The 12,235-nt window shown below is 42.0% G+C and overlaps 1 protein-coding gene across 5 annotated transcripts in view; it reads right to left on the bottom strand.

The window, feature by feature from the left end:
• LOC128697766 (pleckstrin homology domain-containing family G member 5) overlaps positions 1-12,235 on the bottom strand; it is a 1,323,529-nt gene that overhangs the window by 541,947 nt on the left and 769,347 nt on the right. The window contains exon 1 of one of the 5 annotated variants that reach the window (XM_070099662.1): positions 7,747-8,291. The exons of the other annotated variants lie outside the window; for them this stretch is intronic. Coding sequence (XP_069955763.1) covers positions 7,747-7,854 — 108 coding nt within the window. The 5' untranslated portion in view covers positions 7,855-8,291. Of the gene's footprint in view, positions 1-7,746; positions 8,292-12,235 lie in introns of those variants that run through there. 5 annotated transcript variants of the gene reach the window in all.

Here is a 12,235-nt window from a genome sequence, read left to right on the forward strand (position 1 = left end):
ACCTTCTTAGTGCTTTGTAATAAAAGTGTTTAATTCGGTTCTCGTACAGAGATAATTACGAACGCTGGTCAGCGTTGAAATGTTATACACGGTGTAGATCATTTTTAATTATAAGGTTAAGTGATTTTCCCCTCTAACAGAACCCGTAAAATTAGCTAATACTATATATACATTAACTGTTAGACAACACGAAATACTGTGCTGAAGCCTGATATGACTCAGCACGACTTCGAAAGTGGAGAAATCTGACATGACCCACCAACACCAGCTAGAAACAATGCAGTGAAACCTGACATGACCCAGCACCAGCTAGAAACAATGTGGTGAAACCAGACATGACCCAGCACCAGCTAGAAACAATGTGGTGAAACCTGACATGACCCAGCACCAGCTAGAAACAATGCAGTGAAACCTGACATGACCCAGCACCAGCTAGAAACAATGCAGTGAAACCTGACATGACCCAGCACCAGCTAGAAACAATGCAGTGAAACCTGACATGACCCAGCACCAGCTAGAAACAATGCAGTGAAACCTGACATGACCCAGCACCAGCTAGAAACAATGCAGTGAAACCTGACATGACCCAGCACCAGCTAGAAACAATGCAGTGAAACCTGACATGACCCAGCACCAGCTAGAAACAATGCAGTGAAACCTGACATGACCCAGCACCAGCTAGAAACAATGCAGTGAAACCTGACATGACCCAGCACCAGCTAATACCAATTCACACTGGCCTTAATTTTTGATCTGCTCGCTCTGTATGTAATCAACCCACTAGATACAGAAATTATTTTACGCCAATATTTTTTGCATATTTTACTCAATATGCAATTTCTTTTTTTTCATCCCTGTGACCAGTTTCACACCGATATACCATAAGTATTGTTATTAAGTGAAAACAGCAAAAACAAGGAAGGAAATTATCAAGTATAATTATACAAACGCAAAAAAATATTAAACCAATATTTATGAAGATTAAAAATTATGTAGTTCAGTTGTTTAACAATTGCTGTTTTACACACACACACACACAAAACACACAAAACACACACACACAAAACACACACACACAAAACACACACACACAAAACACACACACACAAAACACACACACACAAAACACACACACACAAAACACACAACACACACACACACAACACACACACAACACACACACACACAACACACAAAACACACAACACACAAAACACAGTACAATAGAGAATGAAAAAAGTACAGAAGGCAGAGAACACACGAAAATAGGGAGATCAGTCGCAGAGCCAGGAATGAGTATGCACAGGTAAGGAGGGAGGCCCAGCGACAGTATGAAAATGACATAGCATCGAGAATCAAGACTGACCCGAAACTGTTGTTTAGCCACATCAGGAGGAAGACAACAGTCAAAGACCAGGTGATCAGATTAAGGACAGAAGGTGGAGAACTCACAAGAAATGATCAGGAGGTATGTGAGGAGCTGAACAGGAGATTTAAGGAAGTTTTTACAGTAGAGACAGGAAGGGCTGTGGGAAGACAGCACAGAAGGGAACATCAAGAGGGAATATACCAACAAGTGTTGGATGACATACGAACAACTGAGGAGGAGGTGAAGAAGCTCTTAAGTGACCTTGACACCTCAAAGACGATGGGACCGGACAACATCTCCCCATGGGTACTTAGAGAAGGAGCAGAGATGCTGTGCGTGCCTCTAACCACAATCTTCAACACATCCCTTGAAACTGGGCAACTACCTGAGAAATGGAAGACAGCTAATGTAGTCTCCATATTTAAGAAAGGAAACAGAAACGAGGCACTAAACTACAGACCTGTGTCTCTGACATGTATTGTGTGCAAAGTCATGGAGAAGATTATCAGGAGGAGAGTGGTCGAACACCTGGAAAGGAACAAGATTATAAATGAAAACCAGCATGGGTTCATGGAAGGCAAATCTTGTATCACAAACCTCCTGGAGTTTTATGACAAGGTAACAGAAGTAAGACACGAGAGAGAGGGGTGGGTAGATTGCGTTTTCCTAGACTGCAGGAAGGCCTTTGACACAGTTCCCCACAAGAGATTAGTGCAGAAGTTGGAGGATCAGGCGCATGTAAAAGGGAGGGCACTGCAATGGATAAGGGAATACCTGACAGGGAGGCAGCAACGAGTCATGGTACGCCTGTTACGAGCGGGGTCCCACAGGGGTCAGTTCTAGGACCAGTGCTATTTTTGATATATGTGAACGACATGATGGAAGGAATAGACTCTGAAGTGTCCCTGTTCGCAGATGACGAAGTTGATGAGAAGAATTAAATCGGACGAAGATGAGGCAGGACTGCAAAGAGACCTGGACAGGCTGGACATGTGGTCCAGTAACTGGACCACATGTTCTCAGGGAGAAAGACCTTGGGGTGACCATAACACCGAGCACATCACCGGAGGCACACGTCAACCAAATAACTGCTGCAGCATACGGTCGCCTGGCAAACCTGAGAATAGCGTTCCGATACCTTAATAAGGAATCGTTCAAGACACTATACACTGTGTATGTTAGGCCCATACTGGAGTATGCAGCACCAGTCTGGAACCCACACCTGGTCAAGCACGTCAAGAAGTTAGAGAAAGTACAAAGGTTTGCAACAAGGCTAGTCCCAGAGCTCAAGGGAATGTCGTACGAGGAAAGGTTAAGGGAAATCGGACTGACGACACTGGAGGACAGAAGGGTCAGGGGAGACATGATAACGACATACAAGATACTGTGGGGAATAGACAAGGTGGACAGAGATAGGATGTTCCAGAGAGGGGACATAGGGACAAGGGGTCACAACTGGAAGCTGAAGACTCAGACGAGTCACAGGGACGTTAGGAAGTATTTCTTCAGTCATAGAGTTGTCAGAAAGTGGAATAGCCTAGCAAGTGAAGTAGTGGAGGCAGGAACCATACATAGTTTTAAGAAGAGGTATGACAAAGCTCAGGAAGCAGAGAGAGAGAGAGGACCCAGTAGCGATCAGTGAAAAGGCGGGGCCAGGAGCTGAGTCTCGACCCCTGCAACCACAATTAGTTGAGTACAATTAGGTGAGTACACACACACACACACACACACACAGAGGCGGGGCCAGGAGCTGTGAATCGACCCCTGAAACCACAAATAGGCGAGTACACACATACACACGTAGGGCAAGTGCCTATTTGGCAAGAGCATTAGATGTTAACTAGACACAAACACACGTACGTACGTTACTATCTACTGCTACAGCCTGAAGAGTGGTCAAGAAGTGGACTACCCGGCCAGCGATGTGGCACAGGCAGGATCCATACATAGCTTTCTCTCCCGGATCACGAATCCATTAGAGAAAGCGAACATACCATTCAAAAGACAAGAAGGGCTGGAGAGCTGAGATTCGACTCCTGCAATCACATACAGGAGAGTACTTAGAAACGAGTACATATACAGTGAAGGAAATAAATCTGAGGGTAAATACCATGCCAAATATATCACACCCATCGCCTAACTCCAGCAATATATGCAACATATGAATTATGAATCCTTTATGGCATAGGTGACTCATCGACCACGTGGCCCCAGTGGTAAGATAAGATTTTGTTCGGATTTTTAACCCCGGAGGGTTAGCCACCCAGGATAGCCCAAGAAATTCAGTGCCTATCGAGGCCTGTCTTGTCTTATTTCCACTGGGGTCTTTCAATTCTTTACTCCAGGATGCGACCCACAACAGTCGACTAATACACAGGTGAAAGGAAACACCCAATGTTTCCACCCGGCCAGGGATCAAACTATGGACATTCAGAGTGAATCGAGAGCGTTGCCTACCAGGATTAGTCAAGTGTGTGCAGCTCAAAAATGTTCAAAGATTAGCAATATGGCTAGTCCAAGAACTGAGAATAATCCACTATAAGAAGTTGAGCAGACTCAGAAAGCGGGAGTCAAACACAATGCACAGCTTCAGAAGCAGATATTACAAGGCCCAAAAGGCCAGAAACACCGATAAAAGTAGACTAAGAGGACGAGCCAGATGATGAAATTCGACCCCCTCCCCAAAAAAGTCGATTAACTAACAGACACACACACAGACACACACACAGACACACAGACACACACACACACACACACACACACACACACACACACACACACACACACACACACACACACACACGTGCAAAGTCATGAAGACTGGAGGTCAAAGAAGACCACAGACGGAGTAAGCGCCTGGGGGGTCAAAGGCTGCAACATCTCCTGCGGCACACATCAACCAAATAACAGCTGCAGCATATGGGCGCCTGGCAAACCTAAGAATAGCATTTTGATACCTGGGTAAGGAGTCATTCAAAACACTGTACACTGTGTCAGACATATATTGGAGTATGCAGCACCAGAATAGAACCCACACCTGGTCAAGCACGTCAAGAAATTAGAGAAAGTGAAAAGGTTTTTGTAACCAGACTAGTCCTGGAGCTGAGGGGTACGTCCTACGAGGAGAGGTTAAGGGAAATGAACCTGAGGACACTGGAGGACAAGAGGGATAGCGGAGACATGAGAGCAACTATACAATACTGAGAGGAATCAAAAAGGTGGATAGGGATACAATGTTTCAGAGATGGGACACAGCAACAAAGGGTCACAACTGAAAAATCAGATGAGTGACAGGGATATTAGGAAGCATTTCTTCAGCCACAGAGCTGTCAGGAAGTGAGACACTCTGGAAACTGATATAGCGGAGGCAGGAGCCATACACATCTTTAAGAATTACGATAAGCTCTTGGAGCAGGGAGAGAGAGAAGAGGCGGGCTTAGGAGCTTCAACTCAATCTCAAATAGGTGAGTACACACAAGACATTACTGACCACACGGTGCTTGGCTTTGAATATTTGGTAGAACTGGAGAGAAAATATGTGGAATTCAAGTTCCAGATCCAAAGAGGAATACACATCTCAAAGCACTAAAACAGGGACTGGTTTGTGGGGTCATAAGTCAGCATATGACTGATACGTGATTATGCCAAGCAGACAGCATCGCTGGTTTCTCGTCTCTACCAGACTGTGGTTGGAATTCGTTGTTGTCAATCACTGGAAATATTTCACAGACTAATCTTACAAGTGAGAGCATTTTTAAACACAATGCATGACCGAGAATATGGTTTACGAAAAGGTTGATCTGCAGCATTATGTAGCCCTAGTCAATGAATGAATCTAACATCAGTTATGTCTGTGTATGACTGAGTACATCACTAAGGCCTCCTAGCTAAGTTAAGTTACAAACATTAGGCATCTCTGCCTCCACTCTACAACGAAGTAACAACATTCTTAGGTAAGATCCTAATAGAGAAGCTCTGATGTCTGAGTAATAGAGAAATTATGCTTGGTCGTTTAATGCTCAATGTCTACTTTAACGACTCATTTCACTTCATTAATTCCAAGATTAAGCAAATAACTTCATTAATATTTACTTACATAATAGATGACCACTGCCCTGGGGTACATCCAGCACCCATATGGGTGATAGATGTACCCCAGGGCATGCGATGCCGGGTTACACTAGGAATTAACAATACACGTAACAATCTTTTAGACAGTATGACATAAAAATTGGAATACGTGAGAGAATGAACGAAGAGAGAGGAGGGGGTGAAAGTTCACTCTGTTGATCATGAAAATGAAAGCTCTGAGCGTAGCAAGACAAATTTTACAGCAGTAAAGTTTATCTTGCTTGCGAACAATGGCTGCAGCACTACAAGAGACGGAGACCACGCAAGGTGACTACCTCGCGTCTACTCCACCCAGACTCTTCCAGGCTGAGTTAGACTTTTTTTCGTCGACTACCAGAAGACAGCTATTATATTACAAGGAGGGCAGCCATCAACAGCTTTACTGACTGTAACCTTAAAGATATTCAATCTGTCGACATTCATTTCAAAGATAGACGAATATTGGACTCGATTTTACAGTAAATAACTGTTCGAGAAATTAAGCTTTCGGATCACAAAAAAAAGTCTGAGGCAATGTTGACTATAATCTACTATAATTACAGTAAAGCGAATATCAGAGCCATGCTTTGATATGAATTCAGAATAACAGATATTTTATTAAATACTGGAAGGAACTCTCATCCTTAGTTTTGCTAAAGAAAAAAACTGGTTCAGAAGGGCAGAGGGAGAGAGATGGAGTAGGGGTGAGCGAGGGTGGAAGGATCATGGGATTATTTCTTAAGTCATGGTATGTACTCACAGTTACCTCCAGCAGCACAACCCTCTCAAGCCACTATCACATACCTGCAACACAACAATGGAACATTTCACTTCACATGGGTAATCATGGGGTCTTAGACTGACATTTTACTAGACATAAGTAATAAAGGGGTCCAAGAATGTACGTTTTACTTCGTGTAGGTAACAAGGAGGGGTGTTAATGTTGCAGTTTAAAAACTGTAGTGTAAAGCACCCTTCTGGCAAGACAGTGATGGAGTGAATGATGGTGAAAGTTTTTCTTTTTCGGGCCACCCTGCCTTGGTGGGAATCGGCCGGTGTGATAATAAAAAATAAAAACAAATGTTTCAGTGATGCAAAAGTCTAGTGGAGTTGCAGGATATGAACAGTAACAAATCTCAGTGAAATATACAATGTGTAGATGAATGGTTCAGAGAACCGACATGTTGATAAATTAGACACATGTGCAACTCTTGGGTATCTTTATCGAGGAAACGTTTCGCCACACAGTGACTTCATCAGTCCATACAAAGGAGAATCGTGAAGAACAGGAGAAGAATGAGGTAACCAGTCCCTCAACCTTGAGTCGATGTGGTCAGTCCATCAATCTTGAATAGAATACAGCATATGTGCCGAGAAGTAGCTTATATACCGTAGGCAGGAGAGGTGCAGCAGACGTAGGTGGTGTCACATTTGTTCAATGTGGAAGTAAGTCGTGCCCAAGGGTTAGGCAAGTGAAGAATTCTCCTGTTCTTCACGATTCTCCTTTGTATGGACTGATGAAGCCACTGTGTGGCGAAACGTTTCCTCAATAAAGATACCCAAGAGTTGCACATGTGTCTAATTTATCAAATATACAATGATTCCCCAGAAGGTACCACCGCATACCATGATTTAAAGCTATGGTATGCGAGTGACAATGTTGCAAGCATTGTAAAACACATACAGCGGCTGAGAAATTGAAGAAAATTAAGTTTGATTCGTGGAATTGGTGGATAGCTCCAAGTCCTTTAATTAAGAGCCCCTTTAAAGTTGGAAAAAACAACTGCAGTATAACGCGGTTATTTACTGACTACATTTCTCTCACACAGTGGATTATCAAGTCATAAACAGATCTACCTGGGTAAAGGGTACGTGAATATATATAGTGTGGAGAGTCAGGCGGATAATGTTGGTTAGGTTGCATTAAATTATTATTACAATCAACACCAAGCGCTAAATCCATTAGGGTCATACAGTGCTGCAGGGTATATCTGAGTCGGACCTGTACGTGCAGGTCCATCTTTAATACAGTCTACCCAACATTCTCCACCTGACTCTCCACACTATAAATACTCGTGTACTCTTGACCCAGGTAAATCAATTTGTAACATGATAAAGCCCACTGTGTGGGCAAACCGAATTCAAGAAAGGATCGCATAATACTGTATTTGTGTTTATTTTTCCATCGTGTCGGTATCTTATACCTTTTATCTCCAGCCCCTCAACATTTTGATCACTGGTAAGACTGGAAGAGCTTGTGTACTCACCAGAAGCCACGCTGAAGTGGAGGGTATGACTTCAATCCTGGGCAGCAGCGGCGACATGGAACATACAGTTGAGGTGATGCCCTTAGCTACCACAGACTCCTCCTCCATGGTGACGTATAGTAGTGACGTTTTGATGGTGACGGAGGGGCAAATATCCTCACAAGATCACTGCCTCAGGCTCTTTCATGATTGTGATAGTGACGGTGGAAGCGTTTGTGACACTGGGTGAGGTGACTACTAGTGCTGGCGGTGACTGGCTACTACAGTGAAGGTGGTAACAGTGTAAGATACTTTTTACATCACTGCAGTTTGAGTCTCTGTAACACTGCTTCTTCACCAGGTGAACGCGCGCACATTTACTCCACATTTGCTAGAAGCGTATTTTCACAAGTTCTGACACACTTTCTAGTCATGTAAACACGCATTTTAACCAGTACAAAGTCTCTCACTACCTTCAAAAAAACACTAAATTTTTGAAAAATACAACAAGTATATTCATGTAATCACTCTCCACTTTTAAGTATAAACTATCAACGTTTTACGAAATTTTCTGCGGAGAAAAATAAATTTAGACCGTTTATAAATAATGCCAATTAAACAATATATATATATATATATATATATATATATATATATATATATATATATATATGCCAAATAGGTAAAATTGGTTAATTAGCAAAAAGTCATTTAAAATTAAGTCCTTTCTAAAATTTTCTCTTATACGTTTAAAGACACATTTTTCTCATTTATATTAATGTAGAGATTAATAATTTTATACCAAAAGAACCTTAGAAAACTTGCCTAACGTTATTGTAACAAGCGCAATTAAAATTAGCCTAATTCAACTAATTATATTTTAAACAAGTTTACAATAATTTAATAAACATAATGAAATATATATATATTTTTTCTTAGTCTCAGAATGATTTGTGTGAAATTATTGCATACACAAATTTTCGCATGCCTTATTCGGCAAGAAGAGGGTTGCTATTTAAGCCAAAATCCCAAGTTTTACCTATTCGGCACATGTATATAAACAAAGAAAATACGCTAAATGCGGGCATGTCACAGGGTGGACCCGGATTTACAAAGTGCTTCAGCCTACGAGATCATTCACTAATTTGGTGGGGAAAAACAGTGAATACGACCATTAGCACTGACACTCACTGCCGAAAACTACATTACAAACAAAAAAAAAAATCAGTATTGGCACGGCAAAAAAATATAAGTTAAAATAACTGGAAACAACAGCGTCAATTAATGCGTCACTACAAAAGCAATAACAGTCGCCAGGATTTTTGTCAATCCAGGGAATCGAACACTAAGATGGATCTGAGGTTGGTGTAAGAATAGCATTTATGACATGAGATCCAGTCTGCATCTGAGGTTGGTACTAGTACTGACATCTTTTGAAGTCATACGGGTCCTTAATAAGACTGTTGATGGTGGTTCTGATTTCAACAGTCTGGCGAAAAGATTATGGGCACATACTGGACAATTCATTGGGGGTATGTAGGCAGTGAAAGACAAGCAGTTAGCCCCTCAGTCTTGCTTGAACTCATTACAGTTATATACTAGAGGCAGTGGAAGATGAGGTAGTCAGTAAATTAAATCAATTCATCATAGACATATACTAGAAGTAGTGAAAGACTAGGTAGTTATTCCCTCAGCTTTGAATCAATTTATGACGAAATTTTGGCCCATCCTGCACCAGTGTCTTGACAATGTAACCTGATGATGGTCTAGGACGGACCGAAACGTCTTCGTAAATCTCCTCTCCTAAGTGCGAGTTATTTGAGAATTAATGGTAATGTTAAAATTATGTGATGAATGGTTTTGAAAACCGACAAGTTGAAGAATTGAGACACTTATGCAACACATGGGAATCTTTATTGAAGAAACGTTTCGCCACACAGTGGCTTCATCAGTCCAATACAAAGTAGAAATGGGTAAGGAGAGTAGAAGTTTGAATTAATCAGTCCCTCAACCTGGAATCGATGTGTTCAGTCCATCACTCTTGCAGGAAGTGCAGCATAGAGCCAGAGAGGTGGCTTATATACTGCAGTCAGATGAGGTGAAGCAGGAGGAGGTGGGATCACAGTGGGACCTGCCACTAGTGTAAGTAGGTCGTCGTCCAAAGGTTGGGCAAGCGTTGAAGTCTTTGTACCAAGACCCCATGATGTTGCAGTGTCTGACAGATGTGATGAATGGTTTTGAAAACCGACAAGATGAAGAATTGAGACACTTGTGCAACACATGGGAATCTTTATTGAAGAAACGTTTCGCCACACAGTGGCTGAACACATCAATTCCAGGTTGAGGGACTGATTACCTCAAACTTCTCCTCTACTTACCCATCTCTACTTTGTATTGGACAGATGAAGCCACTGTGTGGCGAAACGTTTCTTCAATAAAGATTCCCACATGTTGCGTAAGTGTCTCAGTTCTTCAATGTTAAAATTAACAACAAAATGTTATGTAAATAGACACAGATGCAACTAAGGTGACATATTATAGCAACGTTTCGCTCTTCAGGAGTTTTTTCAAGCCGTAACAAAGTTCCTGGAGAGCGAAACACTGCCACAGTAAAATTTTTTTGTCACATTAGATGCACGTGTCCATTTACCTAATATTTATGATTTATTCCAGCCATGGCACTGTGACCTTTATTCTTTGTGTATATGATAATTTTCAAACTGACATATTTGTTGGTACAATATAGACATGCATAACAAGCCTTTATTTGATATATTAAGACATGTGCAACACTTGGGTATCTTTATTGAGGACACGTTTCGCCACACAGTGGCTTCATCAGTCCAATGCAAAGAAGAATGAAGATCAGAAGGAGTCTGAAGTAATCAGTCCCTCAGCCTGGAGTCAATGTAATCAATCATCAATCTTGGAAAAAAATACAACATATACAAGTATACTGCAAACAGGTGTTTGCATATTATATAGTGCAGACAGGTGTCTGCAGATTATGTAGTGCAGACAGGTGTCTGCAGATTATGTAGTGCAGACAGGTGTCTGCAGATTATGTAGTGCAGACAGGTGTCTGCAGATTATGTAGTGCAGACAGGTGTCTGCAGATTATGTAGTGCAGACAGGTGTCTGCAGATTATGTAGTGCAGACAGGTGTCTGCAGATTATGTAGTGCAGACAGGTGTCTGCAGATTATGTAGTGCAGACAGGTGTCTGCAGATTATGTAGTGCAGACAGGTGTCTGCAGATTATGTAGTGCAGACAGGTGTCTGCAGATTATGTAGTGCAGACAGGTGTCTGCAGATTATGTAGTGCAGACAGGTGTCTGCAGATTATGTAGTGCAGACAGGTGTCTGCAGATTATGTAGTGCAGACAGGTGTCTGCAGATTATGTAGTGCAGACAGGTGTCTGCAGATTATGTAGTGCAGACAGGTGTCTGCAGATTATGTAGTGCAGACAGGTGTCTGCAGATTATGTAGTGCAGACAGGTGTCTGCAGATTATGTAGTGCAGACAGGTGTCTGCAGATTATGTAGTGCAGACAGGTGTCTGCAGATTATGTAGTGCAGACAGGTGTCTGCAGATTATGTAGTGCAGACAGGTGTCTGCAGATTATGTAGTGCAGACAGGTGTCTGCAGATTATGTAGTGCAGACAGGTGTCTGCAGATTATGTAGTGCAGACAGGTGTCTGCAGATTATGTAGTGCAGACAGGTGTCTGCAGATTATGTAGTGCAGACAGGTGTCTGCAGATTATGTAGTGCAGACAGGTGTCTGCAGATTATGTAGTGCAGACAGGTGTCTGCAGATTATGTAGTGCAGACAGGTGTCTGCAGATTATGTAGTGCAGACAGGTGTCTGCAGATTATGTAGTGCAGACAGGTGTCTGCAGATTATGTAGTGCAGACAGGTGTCTGCAGATTATGTAGTGCAGACAGGTGTCTGCAGATTATGTAAATTATATATTAAATTACCGCGAAATTACTACTTAATCATCCCCAGTTGAAGCAGCCTGCTGCACTGGCAGAAAGTTTTAGCAATAAATGTACTTAAGTTTTGTATACGTGCCCTATGTATTAACTGGTAAGTATTGCATACCATCAGTATTATACTTGTACATGAACGGTATACAATACCGACAACTTGAAAAATTTAGACTCAAGTGCAACATCTGGGTATCTTTAGTGTAGACGTTGCGCCAACCAGTGGCTTTATCAATACAAATTCTAGAACATGATTAGAAGACAGTAGAACTATATACAAAAGAAGAGGTAATCAGTCCCTCAACCTTGAAGTTGGTGTTTAGAGCACCGTGGTTGTGAAGATTCTGGCCCACAGGCAAGAAGGTTGCTGCTTTTATACTGCCAGTATAAAAGCATCACCTATCAAGATTGAAGGACTGATCATCACATGCGTCTTATTAATCTTATTCATCAAATCAGGGAAATAAAACACGGAAATAATTACGCGAAGGATCCACAACTCGACTGGAAGAACACACT

Source organism: Cherax quadricarinatus, chromosome 68, assembly GCF_038502225.1.
Source record: "Cherax quadricarinatus isolate ZL_2023a chromosome 68, ASM3850222v1, whole genome shotgun sequence".
NCBI lineage: Eukaryota > Metazoa > Arthropoda > Malacostraca > Decapoda > Parastacidae > Cherax > Cherax quadricarinatus.